The sequence below is a fragment of the Salmo salar genome, chromosome 18 (assembly GCF_965601325.2).
Source record: "Salmo salar chromosome 18, fSalSal1, whole genome shotgun sequence".
Lineage (NCBI taxonomy): Eukaryota > Metazoa > Chordata > Actinopteri > Salmoniformes > Salmonidae > Salmo > Salmo salar.
In genome coordinates this window covers 20,665,947-20,681,712 of record NC_138308.1, presented here as the reverse complement: position 1 = coordinate 20,681,712, position 15,766 = coordinate 20,665,947, and the positions used below count along the sequence as shown (strand labels likewise).

General features: G+C 41.8%; 1 protein-coding gene across 3 annotated transcripts; it reads right to left on the bottom strand.

Moving 5' to 3' along the window:
* Positions 1–955: 955 nt before the first annotated feature.
* LOC106577010 (tumor necrosis factor receptor superfamily member 6) lies at positions 956–13,508 on the bottom strand. Of its 3 annotated transcripts, none has more exons than XM_014154647.3 (9): positions 13,385–13,508; positions 7,177–7,315; positions 6,808–6,942; positions 6,572–6,689; positions 6,064–6,140; positions 5,853–5,948; positions 5,585–5,649; positions 4,302–4,320; positions 956–4,201 (listed from the first exon to the last, which is right to left on the bottom strand). In XM_014154647.3, the coding sequence occupies exons 1-9, from the start codon at positions 13,430–13,432 to the stop codon at positions 3,912–3,914; spliced, it is 987 nt and encodes a 328-aa protein (XP_014010122.1). In that variant the 5' UTR covers positions 13,433–13,508; the 3' UTR covers positions 956–3,911. The 3 variants fall into 3 exon arrangements, with proteins under 3 accessions (XP_014010122.1, XP_045556808.1, XP_014010123.1); XM_045700852.2 differs by having other exon boundaries at positions 5,594–5,649; XM_014154648.3 differs by lacking the exon at positions 7,177–7,315 and having other exon boundaries at positions 13,385–13,483.
* Between the last annotated feature and the right edge of the window lie 2,258 nt (positions 13,509–15,766).

Below are 15,766 nucleotides of genomic sequence, written 5' to 3'. Positions count from 1 at the left end.
CACTGCTCTATTTTTCTGTATTGACAAAACTCAATATAAAGACTGCCTAATATGGGTATTGTAAAGTATACAGTTCCATGGTACTGATGTTGAGTCATGGTATTGTGGTGTATCTTTCTGTAACATGCACCTGTACATAGCCAATCTGTAAATAGCCCATCCAACTACCTCATCACCACATTGTTATTTATCTTGCTCCTTTGCACCCCAGTACCACTACTTGCACACTCATCTTCTGAACATCTATCACCCCAGTGTTTAATTTGACATACTGTAATAATTTCGCCACTATGGCCTATTTATTGCCTCACCCCCCTTATTCTACCTCATTTGCACACACTGTATATAGACTTTCTCTATTGTATTATTGACTGTATGTTTGTTTATTCCATGTGTAACTGTGTTGTTGTCTGTGTCGCACTGCTTTGCTTTATCTGGTCCAGGTCGCAGTTGTAAATGAGAACTTGTTCTCAACTAGCCTACCTGGTTAAATAAAGGTGAAATAAAACAAATTAATTAAAAAAAAAAAAAACATTACCCACTTTGCCTGGTGAGAAAAAATGTGGTTCATTCCTCAAATGACTCACCTTACAAAACAAAGCATGAGTGAATAAAACTCATGTGAATGAACAAAAGTACAGGCATGGCTTTAGGTGTTATTTCTGTGTGCCTTTGAATAACTGTGGATCACTTTTAGATCATCACCCATCTCGTTTAATTTCCCTCCCCCTATGGTTGTCATTAGGGAATGTGACTGACTGGCAATGCTTGAGGGAGAAAACTAAACTTTACAGTAGTGTACTATTAAACCAAAATGTATTTGCAATTTACAGGCACATACTGTATCTTTTTGTAACAGTATTTTTTATTTTTTTTACAGTGTAAGTTATCCTTTAACAGTTTTTCAACAAATTACTCATGAAAGTCCAACACCATTATCTTTGTTGACCTTTGATTTATTTGCCACACAATCTGGAAAGGGACATTGTGTAGATAAAATGTAGGCAAATAATTGCACTGCAATATAAACAAGTGCCCAACTTTCATTTCTTTGAAAGTGGAATTGTTTTCCACTGGTCATCATCACCTTGCAAATTGTATGTAAACACACCATACTATTTTATAAAATCATAATGCCAATATGAGCCAAATGTAATGTATATTATAATGCAGAATACAGTACATTATAATGCCAATCTTAGCCAAAGTCTACCGTGGCTCTGTTTGTAAGCAAGGTTAGTGATGACTCATTGGCACAAAGTTAACATTTTGTTCTGGTTCAGGAGAAGTTGGTGTAAATCCTCAACATTATTCTATGGCTAGTGGTTGACTCCACCAATTGAGTGACAGACAAAAGAATAACAGGCACTCTATACAATACCAACACGTTGTTGAAATAAGTGAGAAGTGCAGTATCACCCTTTTTGCAGTTCATTTGATGCTCTCTGACAAACAGAAACAGTAGGACACAGCAACAGCTCAAATCTTTTTCATATTTTCTGTATTTTGTGCTGGGATTTTACAATCTTACATACATTAACAATCTTGGCTTGGGGATAAATAAATAGTCTCAAATTCATCAGATGTATCTTCCAATTTGATTTGGCAACTAATAATACCAAATGGTTTACATAATGGAAGTACAGGTCAAACCAATGAGAGCGTACTTAAAAATTTGATATAAAAATAATGTGTCCAATTGACGTATATACAGTATCAGTAAACCTACAAACCACGAATATAATTTTTCTACAATAAAACGAACCATATCTAGTCTCAAAAGAAATGTGGATACAAATAGTTTCGTAATCTAATCACATGACCTATGCTTTTGAATATATATATATATATATATATATATATATATATATACACACACACACAGTTGAAGTCGGAAGTTTACATACACTTAGGTTGTAGTCATTATAACTCGTTTTTCAACCACTCCACAAATTTCTTGTTAACAAACTATAGTTTTGGCAAGTCGGTTAGGACATCTACTTTGTGCATGACACAAATAATTTTTCCAACAATTGTTTACAGACAGATTATTTCACTTATAATTCACTGTAACACAATTCCAGTGGGTCAGAAGTTTACATACACTAAGTTGACTGTGTATGGAAAATTCCAGAAAATTAAGTCATGGCTTTAGAAGCTTCTGATAGGCTAATTGACATCATTTGAGTCAATTGGAGGTGTACAATTGGAGCAATTTCCAAACGCCTGAAGGTACCACATTCATCTGTACAAACAATAATACACAAGTATAAACACTGGGACCACTCAGCCGTCATACCGCTCAAGAAGGAGACACCTTCTGTCTCCTAGAGATTAATGTATTTTGGTGCAAAAAGTGCAAATCAATCCCAGAACAGCAAGGGTTCTTGTGAAGATGCTGGAGGAAACAGGTATAAAAGTATCTATATCCACAGTAAAACGAGTCCGATATCGACATAACCTGAAAGCCCGCTCAGAAAGGAAGAAGCCACTGCTCCAAAACCGCCATAAAAAAGCCAGACTACGGTTTGCAACTGCACATGGGGACAAAGATCGTATTTTTTTTTAGAAATGTCCTCTGGTCTGATGAATCAAAAATAGAACTGTTTGGCTATAATGACCATCGTTATGTTTGAAGGAAAAAGGGGGAGGCTTGCAAGCCGAAGAACACCATCCCAACCGTGAAGCACGGGGGTGGCAGCATCATGTTGTGGGGGTGCTTTGCTGCAGGAGAGACTGGTGCACTTCACAAAATAGATGGCATCATGAGGCAGGAAAATGATGTGGATATATTGAAGCAACATCTCAAGACATCGGTCAGGAAGTTAAAGCTTGGTCGCAAATGAGTCTACCAAATGGACAATGACCCCAAGCATACTTCCAAAGTTGTGGCAAAATGGCTTATTAAGGACAACTAAGGACAACAAAGTCGAGGTATTGGAGTGGCCATCACAAAGCCCTGATCTCAATCCTATAGAACATTTGTGGGCAGAACTGAAAAAGCATGTGCGAGCAAAAAGGCCTACAAACCTGACTCAGTTACACCAGCTGTCAGGAGGAATGGGCCAAAATGTACCCAACTTATTGTGGGAAGCGTGTGGAAGGCTACCCAAAACATTTGACCCAAGTTAAACAATTTAAAGGCAATGTTACGAAATATTAATTGAGTGTATGAAAACTTCTGACCCACTGGGAATGTGATGAAATAAATAAAGGCTTAAATAAATCATTCTCTCTACTATTATTTCACATTCTTAAAATAAAGTGGTGATCCTAACTGACCTAAGACAGGGAATGTTTACTAGGATAAAATGTCAGGAATTGTGAAAAACTGAGTTTAAATGTATTTAGCAAAGGTGTATGTAAACTTTCGACTTCAACTGTATATAAATATATATTTTATAGTGCAACTGTCATGTCCTGACCAGTAAAAGGGGTTATTTGTCATTGTAGTTTGGTCAGGGCGTGGCAGGGAGGTGTTTGTTTTGTGTGTTTTGGTGTTTTTGGTTCAGATTCTATGTTTTCTATTGCTATGTTTAAATCTAGTTTTCTATTTCTATGTTGGGTTTTTGGTAGGACCTCCAATTAGAGGCAGCTGGTTGTCGTTGTCTCTAATTGGAGGCCATATTTAGTTGAGGTTTGTTTCACTTGTGTTTCGTGGGTGGTTCTTTTCTGTATAGCCTGTGTGCCTTATGGAACTGTTTTTCGGCATATGTTTATTTTTGTTTAAGTGTTATCTTTAAATAAATTAAGTATGAGCACTTTACCCGCTGCGCCTTGGTCCTATCCTTACGACGCCCATGACAGTAACAAACAGGTAATTCAACAAACAATTTGCACATAGGTACTTAGTACTGGCATGGACAGTACCACTGACCTAACGGTATCTACACTTGTTCTACCCCGGAGTTCTAAACTGTGTTTTCCTTGCTTCTGATGATAGCCATGATATTATCTGCCTTGGCATTTTTTTCCATGCGGCGTAGAGTCTGGATCAGTGTCTCAGAGGCTGTGGTCATCCCCTCGTTCTCCACCCAGGCCCTAAGTAGGCTGGAGCACTGCTCCTGGGTGTCATTGGGATAGTTTAGCTGGTGGAATTCTATGGTGGCAATAGTCATCCCACTGCGCTCGGCCACCTGTTTCATGTCCTTCCACCCCAAGGTCTTAGCGATATCTAGGAGGTGTGGCCAGAGGTCAATACCTGAAACCAAAGAAGAGGGATTGAGGTTAATTCTTAGTTGGGAATGGCATATATGGGTCATATTAGTAAACATCAGTGGTAATATTGATGATGGCATTACCCCTCAGTGGCTGCATTTCCTGCAAATAAGCAAACAAATGTTTACAAGTAAAACAAATTCACAAATTATATTTCACTCAGTAATTATAATAAGTGTCATGATACACTATATATACAAAAGTATGTGGACACCCATAAATTAGTGGATTTGGCTATTTCAACCACACCCGTTGCCAACAGGTATAAAATCGAGCACACCACCATGCAATCTCCATAGACAAACATTGGCAGTAGAATGGCCTTGCTGAAGAGTTCAGTGACATTCAACGTGGCACCGTCTTAGGATTCCAACAAGTCAGTTCGTAAAATTGTTGCCCTGTCAGAGCTGCCCCGGTCAACTGTAAGTGCTGTTATTGTGAAGGGGAAACGTCTAGGCGCAACAAGGGCTCAGCCGCAAAGTGGTAGGCCACACAAGCTCACAGAATGGGACCGGTGAGTGCTGAAGCATGTAAAAAGCATGGAAACAACGTCGGCACAAGAACTGTTCGTCGAGATGTTAATGAAATGGGTTTCCATGGCAAAGGAGCCGCACACAAGCCTAAGATACCATGTGCAATGCCAAGTGTCAGCTGGAGTGGTATAAAGCTCGCCGCCATTGGACTCTGGAGCAGTGGGAACTCGTTCTCTGGAGTGATGAATCATGCTTCACCATCTGGGTTTGGCGAAGGCCAGGTGAACGCTACCTGCCCCAATGCATAGTGCCAAATGTAAAGTTTGGTGGAGGAATAAATGGTCCGGGCTGTTTTTCATGGTTCAGTCTTGGCCCCTTACTTCCAGTGAATGACATTCTAGACAATTCTGTGCTTCCATCTTTGTGGCAAAAGTTTGGGGAAGGCCCTTTTCTGTTTTAGCATGAAAATGCCTCCGTGCACAAAGCGAGGTCTATACAGAAATGGTTTGTCGATATCAGTGTGGAAGAACTTGCCTGGCCTGCACAGAGCCCTGACCTCAACCCGATCTAACATTTTTGGGATGAATTGGAACGCAGACTGCGAGCCAGGCCTAATTGCCCGACCTCACTAATGCTCTTGTGGCTGAATGGAAGCAAGTCCCCGCAGCTAAGTTCCAAAATTTAGCAGAAAGCCTTCCCAGAAGAGCGACCAACTCCATATTAATGTCCATGATTTTGTAATGAATGTTCGATGAGCAGATGTCCACATACTTTTGGTCATGTAGTGTATGTGCTATATTAATGTTACAGTACTAGAGATGTATGGGTGTGTTTTAAGCAGTGGTTTTGGTCAAGGACAGGGTGGAGTAGTGTAACCTATTGAAGATAATTACCATAGCTACCTCTGAACTCCGGTTGGCCATTTTGGTCAAACCACCATTTTGCCCCAGCTTTTTCCCTAACGAAGCAAAAACAGACATTTTTAAAAATGTTTCAAGGGTGAAAACATAATTTTGATTCTTTTGGACAGGGAGCTTTCCAACAAAACAGACTTCCGCTCTCTCCAACTGCTTTACTAACTAAAATGATAGAACAACCTCTTGTGCCCCCTTCTGGTGGTTTAGCATAGCCTACAGCTGTCTGAATGACCCAAATGCTTACCAAAACAACATTTATTATTTCGCCTCAGGCAGCAAAAAATAAGACAAACTGCAAAAACCATAACTGAGGCAAGTACTGCTGCATGACTTCTTCCTCCTGAAATGAAAAATAACAGCCATATTTTCAAATAAAAACAGACTTATAATCGCACTGAGCGAAACCACATCTTTGTAATGCATTCAAATGTTATGGTTTTGCACAATCCCCAAACCTCCTTGTTTTTGGTCGTCATGGCATATGGTGTTGTTGGTGGGGGTACAGGCAACCTTGGTACCTTCATTCCCACATCTTGAAGATAAATTAAAAGATTTAATGCAGGTTGATCTCTCTAGTCTATATTATAATAATAATAATAATAATAATGGGCCTACAATGGCTTTAACAATGTGTTATAAAGGTAGACCCAGCGATATGATGCAGAAAGTTAAACAGCATAGTGGGTCAATTTCCGCATCAAGTAATAGTGTTGAAGCTTGAGGCACAACTTCTACGCTGTTTTGGTCCCGTGGCTACCACACTTTAACAGCGTGAAGCGTACCCATGTAAATGCGCAGATACTGTGGGAAAGCAAAGTCTTGCATCTCGCTCATCTCAATATCTGCGGCGCTACTCGTGGCACCGTCATTTCGCTGAGTCTACCTTTAACATTTACAAACAATAAACCAAATCAATGTTTCATTTGATGGTTATTTGGTTAAACTACAGTATTCTGGACTTACATGGTACACGGGTAGCAGGCCCTGCAGTGCACCTTCCCCTTGTCACAGTAGTGGCCCTGCTGGCATCGACACACTGTGTCCCTGGAGGTGGTACATTTGTCCTCCACCTCCAGATTGGCTGCGGAGGACAACCACCACAATGACAGTACATTAGAAACCTCACTTGCTACAGTAAATAGGACTTATTTTAGGGTGTTAGTTCCACCTGGTGTGTGTGTGTGTGTGTGTATGCCTACCTTTAGGGTTGCAAGATGTGCAGGGCTCACAAGAGTCCAGGAAGTTGGGGTAACTGTTGTAGGTTCTGCCTGGCTCACAGTGAATACAGGTCCCATAGTCTAAGTTCATACTACAGTGGCTGTCCAGATGATAGCCTGTACACACAGAGTACCAAGACACAGTCAGAGGGAAAGACATAGTAGCATACAATCATTTTATTCATGCAATTTACAGTTGACTGGGACAGTGCATATTAATTAGTGAACATTTCGGTTCTCATGCCAAAGTAAATGTTCTTGAGCCATTACTATGGTATTGTGCTGTCATGGTGGGGACCAGAAAAAAGCTAACGTTCAATACAGATAATATTAAACATTGTAGATGCTTACCAGCAGAACAGAGACAGCATGTCTTGTCTTCATGCTGGTAAGTGCCATCTTGACAACTCTGCCTTTTGATGCGCAATTTGACGGTTATGTCTTGGGAACTCGGCTCTGCTTTGGAAGTTGTAGCTGAACGAACTATACACTGTTAAATGCCATGACATTATTGCGTGTTATTAAAACAGACAGTAAGTAGGCAGTTACAGTAGGCACACAGTGTGTGTGTGTGTGTGTGTGTGTGTGTAAAAAGAGAGAGAGAAAGCAAGTGAGAAATAGCGAGCGGGGTATTAGTGATTTAAGTATGCTTGGAAGGTCAATAATGATCATTAAGAAAAAAAACATTCCTATGCGTGTCAACCCACTAGGCAGAAACTGGTTGACTCAACATGGTTTCAAAGTAATTTGTCAATGTATTGTGATGTGGGATCTACGTAGATAATACAGTTAAGTTTTGAAAAAAGTAATCAACAGTTGTGTTGAGGGTGACATTTAAACCTCAGGATTATGTCATCATGGTCACCAATTTTCAACATAGAAAAACCTTGTATCAAATATGTTGAATTTGTACCTTTTGAAACAACATCAGATATTCAACGTTATATCCACTATCTGGAATTTGTTTTGAGCTGAGCAGCACCTGCTACTGGAGAATTGATCTATATACTGTACAGCTATCCATTTGGTCTCCCATCCAGGTTTTTAACCAAGCCCAACCCTGCTTAGCTTTGATATGCACTCAAGTGTACAAAACATTTTGAACACCTTCCTAATATTATGTTGCACCCCCTTTTGCCCTCAGAACAGACTCAATTCATCAGGGCATGGACTTTACAAGGTGTCGAAAGAATTCCACAGCAATGCTGGCCAATGTTGACTCCAATACTTCCCACAGTTGTGTCAAGTTGGCTGGATGTCCTTTGGGTGTTGGACCATTCTTGATACACACGGGAAACTGTTGAGCATGGAAAAACACACCATCGTCTCAGTTCTTGACATACTCAAGCTGGGGTGCCTGGAACCATACTTACAGTAAGTGTTAGGTCTCTCTTTATGTAGTGTTGTCTCTCGTCGTGATTTATATTTTATTTTTGTATTTTTAATCCCAGCCCCCATCGCCTTAGGAGGCCTTTTGCCTGTTGGTAGGCCGTCATTGTAAATAATAATTTGTTCTTAATTAACGGACTTGCCTAGTTAAATAAAGATTAAATAAAAAAATAATTAATAATCCCCAGTTGTTTAGTTCATTTTCATTCCAATCTCCTTTGCATTAGCGTAGCCTCTCCTGTAGCCTGTCAACTATGTGTCTGTCTATCCCTGTTCTCTCCTCTCTGCACAGGCCACACAAACGCTTCACACCGCGTGGCCGCTGCCACTCTAACGTGGTGGTCCCAGCGCGCACGACCCACGTGGAGTTCCAGGTCTCCGGCAGCCTCTGGAACTGCCGGTCTGCGGCCAACAAGGTAGAGTTCATCTCAAGGCAGAGTCCCTCGACTTCTTGGCGCTGACGGAAACATGGATTACCACAGAAAACATTGCTACTCCTACTGCTCTCTCCTCGTCTGACCACGTGTTCTCGCATACCCCGAGAGCATCTGGTCAGCAGGGTGGTGGCACTGGAATCCTCATCTCTCCCAAGTGGACATTCTCTCTTTCTCCCCTGACCCATCTGTCTATCTCCTCCTTTGAATTCCATGCTGTCAGTCACCAGCCCATTCAAGCTTAACATCCTTATCATTTATCGCCCTCCAGGTTCCCTTGGAGAGTTCATCAATGAGCTTGACGCCTTGATAAGTTCCTTTCCTGAGGATGGCTCACCCCTCACAGTTCTGGGTGACTTTAACCTCCCTACGTCTACCTTTGACTCTTTTCTCCCTGCCTCCTTCTTTCCACTCCTCACCTCTTTTGACCTCACCCTCTCACCGTCCCCCCCTACTCACAAGGCAGGCAATACGCTTGACCTCATCTTTACTAGATGCTGTTCTTCTACTAATCTCACTGCAACTCTCCTCCAAGTCTCCGACCACTACCTTGTATCCTTTTCCCTCTCGCTCTCCTCCAACACTACTCACTCTGCCCCTACTCAGATGGTATTGCGCCTTCGCTCTCTCTCTCCTGCTACTCTCTCCTCTTCCATCCTATCATCTCTTCCCTCTGCTCAATCCTTCTCCAACCAATCTCCTGATTCTGCTTCCGAAACCCTCCTCTCCTCCCTTTCTGCATCCTTTGACTCTCTGTCCCCTATCCTCCCGGCCAGCTCGGTCCTCCCCTCCTGCTCCGTGGCTTGACGACTCATTGCGAGCTCAAAGAACATTTTTACATTTTAGTCATTTAGCAGACGCTCTTATCCAGAGCGACTTACAGTAGTGATTGCATACATTTCATTTCATACATTTTTTTTCCTGTACTGGTCTCCGGGCAGCCGAGCGGAAATGGAGGGAAACTAGCCTCCCTGCGGACCTGGCATCTTTTCACTCCCTCCTCTCTACATTTTCTTCGTCTGTTTCTGCTGCTAAAGCCACTTTCTACCAATTCCAAGCATCTGCCTCTAACCCTAGGAAGCTCTTTGCCACCTTCTCCTCCCTCCTGAATCCTCCTCCCCCCTCCTCCTCCCTCTCTGCGGATGACTTCGTCAACCATTTTGAAAAGAAGGTTCACGACATCCGATCCTCGTTTGTTAAGTCAAGCGACACCGCTGGTCCTGCTCACACTGCCCTACCCTATGCTTTGACCTCTTTCTCCCCTCTCTCCAGATGAAATCTTGCGACTTGTGATGGCCGGCCGCCCAACAACCTGCCTGCTTGACCCTATCCCCTCTTCTCCAGACCATTTCCGGAGACCTTCTCCCCTACCTCGCTCATCAACTCATCCTTGACCACTGGCTACGTCCCTTCTGTCTTCAAGAGAGCGAGAGTTGCACCCCTTCTCAAAAAACCTACACTCGATCCCTCCGATGTCAACAACTACAGACCAGTATCCCTTCTTTCTTTTCTCTCCAACTCTTGAGCATGCCGTCCTTGGCCAGCTCTCTTGCTGTCTCTCTCAGAATGACCTTCTTGATCCAAATCAGTCAGGTTTCAAGACTGGTCATTCAACTGAGACTGCTCTTCTCTGTGTCACTGAGGCTCTCTGCACTGCTAAAGCTAACTCTCTCTCCTCTGCTCTCATCCTTCTAGACCTATCTGCTGCCTTTGATACTGTGAACCATCAGATCCTCCTCTCCACCCTCTCCGAGTTGGGCATCTCCGGTGCGGCTCACTCTTGGATTGCGTCCTACCTGACAGGTCGCTCCTACCAGGTGGCGTGGCAAGAATCCGTCTCCGCACCACGTGCTGTCACCACTGGTGTCCCCCAGGGCTCAGTTCTAGGCCCTCTCCTATTCTCGCTATACACCAAGTCACTTGGCTCTGTCATATCCTCACATGGTCTCTCCTATCATTGCTACGCAGACGACACACAATTAATCTTCTCCTTTCCCCCTTCTGATAACCAGGTGGCGAATCGCATCTCTGCATGTCTGGCAGACATATCAGTGTGGATGACGGATCACCACCTGAAGCTGAACCTCGGCAAGACGGAGCTGCTCTTCCTCCCGGGGAAGGACTGCCCATTCCATGATCTCGCCATCACGGTTGACAACTCCATTGTGTCCTCCTCCCAGAGTGCTAAGAGCCTTGGCGTGACCCTGGACAACACCCTGTTGTTCTCCGCTAACATCATGGCGGTGACCCGATCCTGTAGGTTCATGCTCTACAACATTCGCAGAGTACGACCCTGCCTCACACAGGAAGCGGCGCAGGTCCTAATCCAGGCACTTGTCATCTCCCGTCTGGATTACTGCAACTCGCTGCTGGCAGGGCTCCCTGCCTGTGCCATTAAACCCTTACAACTCATCCAGAACGCCGCAGCCCGTCTGGTGTTCAACCTCCCCAAGTTCTCTCACGTCACCCCGCTCCTCCGCACACTCCACTGGCTTCCAGTTGAAGCTCACATCTGCTACAAGACCATGGTGCTTGCCTACGGAGCTGTGAGGGGAACGGCACCTCCGTACCTTCAGGCTCTGATCAGTCCCTACACCCAAAGAAGGGCACTGCGTTCATCCACCTCTGGCCTGCTCGCCTCCCTACCTCTGCGGAAGCACAGTTCCCGCTCAGCCCAGTCAAAACTGTTCGCTGCTCTGGCACCCCAATGGTGGAACAAGCTCCCTCACGATGCCAGGACAGCGGAGTCAATCACCACCTTCCGGAGACACCTGAAACCCCACCTCTTTAAGGAATACCTGGGATAGGATAAAGTAATCCTTCTAACCCCCCCCCCCCCTCCAAAAAAAAAGATATAGATGTACTATTGTAAAGTGGTTGTTCCACTGGATATCATAAGGTGAATGCACCAATTTACATCATTTAGCAGACGCTAAATGCCCGGAATGTATAATTAAAGTGCATTCATCTTAATATAGCTAGGTGAGACAACCACATATCAGTCAAATATTCAGGATACGAACATTCCATTCCAGCTAAACAATGGATATATAGCGTTTTGCAAAAACACATTTTCATACACATCTAAAATCTATGAATAAAAAAATCTGCCAACAGTAATATTTTACACACACGTGAAGCAATCAATTCTGATGAAAAAACAAACCTTAACCCGGACGACGCTGGGCCAATTGTGCGCAGCCCTATGGGACTTTCAATCACGGCTGGTTGTGATACAGCCTGTAATCTTCAAGTTGTTAATTAATATGTTGGTTTCAGGTCTCCATCTCAACCAAAAACCAAAAACCTAAGTTAAAGAATAGGACTGAATCTAATTTTATCTAAAGTGCATTTAAAGTTTGCTTTGGTGTAATTTAGTCCTTTTCTTTAACATACATTTTTGGATGAAATGGAAGTGTGAATCCAAGATATCAATTATTCATTTGTAGACAAACTGGAATCAAAGCCAGACTAAGTCTGTGGCACAAAAGACACATCTCCTTCAAATGTAGATATTTAAACCAAACACAATTCAAGATTACTTTTGCAATAACTTAATGTAAGGCTAATTAATGTATCTTACAAACTAATGCAACAGTATTTATTCAACCTTAAAATGAGTAACATCCAACTGTTGAGTGTGAACTGCGTTGCAGTTCTTGACACAAACCAGTGCGCCTTGCACATACTACCATACCCCGTTCAACGGCTCTTAAATCCTTTGTTCTTATTTACAATGACGGCCTACACCGACCAAACCCGGACGACGCTGGGCCAATTGTGCGCCTCCCTATGGGACATCAATCACGGCAGATTGTGATACAGCCTGGATTCGAACCAGGATGTCTGTAGTGACGCCTCTAGCACTGAGATGCAGTGCCTTAGACCGCTGTGCCACTCGGGAGCCACAATACATGTCTCAAGGCTTGAAAATCCTTAAAAATCCTTCTTTAACCTATCTTCTCTCCTTCATCTACACTGATTGAAGTGGATTTAACAGGTGACATCAATAAGGGATCATAGCTTTCATCTGGATTCACCTGGTAAGTCTGTCATGGAAAGAGCAGGTGTTCTTAATGTTTTGTATACTCAGTGTATATGACATTCCAACTTGAACTTTGTTGTGCTTTTTAAATGGCTGAAAGCGAAGCGATAAAACATGTCGATGACACCTAAATTATTGTTTATCTATTGGAATTTGGTTGTGCTTTTAGGTGGTTGAAAGTATAGTGATAACACCTTGGGAATTCAACCCATTTCTGGCTGTATTTTAGGTGGGTGAATAAAGGTTGAAATCTCATTGATCAACGTCTCAAACAAATATTACCCACATTTCCAGTGGTGTGCCCAGTGGTAAGTCCCAAGAAGTAAAAAAAAAAAAAGAATAAAAATACACATACTTACATCGAAAGTGAAACTAACGTTACTTGTCTTCAGCACAGACTAGTGAAGGAATTTGACTAGGCTAGACTTTACGAAGTTATAAAGATACATTTATCTTACAGTGGCAATTATGTTAGTTGACAATTAAATATGTCTTAAATATATGATATATCAGACTATTGATATATCGTGTTTTGTAGACGTGTAATAGGCCATCTATTTCATTGACGCAAGATCACGGCGTAGTGACTTGAGTTGGATGGGAGTAGGTTTAGTTAGTTTAGTCTGACAATAATAGTGTCAGTTTACCCAATACAAAGTATGCAACGATAAGATGTTGATAGTCAACTCACCAAAATGCACAGGACACATAGAAACGTATATTTGTTCATCTTCCACATTGACGCCACCAAGAAGAAACGTCTGCGCCCTCTGTATGGTGGTTGCAAATGTTCGTTAGTTTTAGTTTTGAAGGAAGTAGACGCCCACAATGACACCCAGTCTCTCATTAATGATGTACAATTTAGCACAATGTTTTTATGTACTAACGAAATCCAAATGTATGCTTGACTATTGAAAAGGCTTATCATCTCATGAGATGCACACAATGAGTTGTAGTAGGAATGTACAGTACCTTCAGAAAGTATTCACACCCCTTGACTTTTTCAACATTTTGTTGTGTTACAGCTTGAATTTTAAAATTGATTAAATTTAGATTTTTATTGCCACTGGCCTACGCACAATAACACAAGGTCAAAGTGGAATTATGTTTTTCTAAATATTTACAAATGAATTGAAAATGAAAAGCTGAAATGTCTTGCGTCAATAAGGATTCAACCCCTTTGTTATGGCAAGCCTAAATTAGTTCAGAAGTAAACCTTTGCTTAACAAGACACATAATAAATTGCATGGACTCACTCTGTGTGCAATAATTAGTGTTTAACAAGATTTTTGAATGACTACCTCATCTCAGTACCCCAGACATACAATTAATGACCTGTAAGGTCCCTCTGTCGAGCACTGAATTTCAAACACAGATTCAACCACAAAGACCATTGGTTGATGGGTAAAAAATAAAAAGCAGGCACTGAATATCCCTTTGAGCATGGTGAAGTTATTAATGACACTGGATGGTGTATCAATACACCTAATCACCACAAAGATACAGGAAGGAAATCACTCAGGAATTTCACCATGAGGCCAATGGTGACTTTAAAACAGTTAGAGTTGAATGGTTGTGATAGGAGAGAACTAATAATGGATCAACAACATTGCAGTTACTCCACAATACTAACCTAATGTGACAAAGCAATCAACTTTTTATCCTGAATACAAAGTGTTATGTTTGGGCAGTGGCGGTTGTAGACCATTTCAACTGGGGGGGCCAAGGTGGGGCCAGTTGTACTGTTAGAGGGGCCAGTTACATTATACGTTATTGTTGTCATATCGTTTTCTTCACTGTTGCCACTGTCTAATAACGGATGTAAAAACAGAACGCTAGTGTGTTTTGGGGAAAATCCAATACTACACATTACATCCATATTTTCAAGCATAGTGGTGGCTGCATCATGTTATGGGTATGCTTGTAATCGTTAAAGACTGGGGAATTTTTCAGGATAAAAAATAAATGGAATGGAGCTAAGCACAGGCTAAATCCTAGAGAAAAACCTGGTTCGGGCTGCTTTCCACATTGTACAATCCAGGTGTGCAACGTTCTTAGAGACTTACCCAGAAAGTCTCACAGCTATAATCGCTGCCAAAGGTGATTCTATGTATTGACTCAGGGGTGTGAATACTTATGTAAATGAGATATTTCTGTATTTTGTTTTCAATACGTTTGCAAACATTTCTAAAAACATGTTTTCACTTTGTCATTATGGGGTATTGTGTGTAGATGGGTGAGAGTATATATATATATATATATATATATATATATATATATATATATATATATATAATACATTATGAATTCAGGCTGTAACCACATAATGTGAAAGAAGTCAAGGGGTATAACTACTTTCTGAAGGCATAGTATATCTCTGCATGTACCACTAGAGGGAATGAGTGGCCTTAGCGCGGGAAGGACTGGGTAGCTCCTCTCTTTACTTATTTTCAGGGGTCCGTTACTGTAGCGAACCGTCAGGACACCAAGTCCCGAGGCAGATTCGATAGTTTCACATCATACTATCAAGCTCTCTTCCTACCATGCTGTGCAATAGAGATCATTGGTTGGTAATCCTCAAAAACAGTAAGGTGATCCTCAAACTGCCAGTCAGTGTGTTAGTTACAGTCACCAATGTTCAGACTACATTTCATTAAGACACTCCTCAGTGACTTATACGGCCGCAAGGTTTTCTTCTAATCAGGTGGACAGGAAAAACTTCTGGCCATAAATACTTTTCCCAAATGCACAGTAGCTAAACATGGATTTACATTTATGATTTTTTTTATTTATAAAGGCTGCCACTCCCCATAGAAGGCAAATCTGGGGTGGCTCCATATCTATATTTTTTTAAGGGTACATACATCTACCTTCTGTGCCAAATTTGATCACAAAGTTAACGATTGAGACCACATTTTCATTTTAGGCGCTCACCACTAGAATACAAAAGAGAGATTATTTTTCCATCCTCCATTTTATCACATAAATCGTGGTTAATGGTGTTTTTTGTCTGTGACTAGTTGCTTGACAATGTCCTAAAATTTCGGGATAAAAAATATGGTTTAGAAATAAT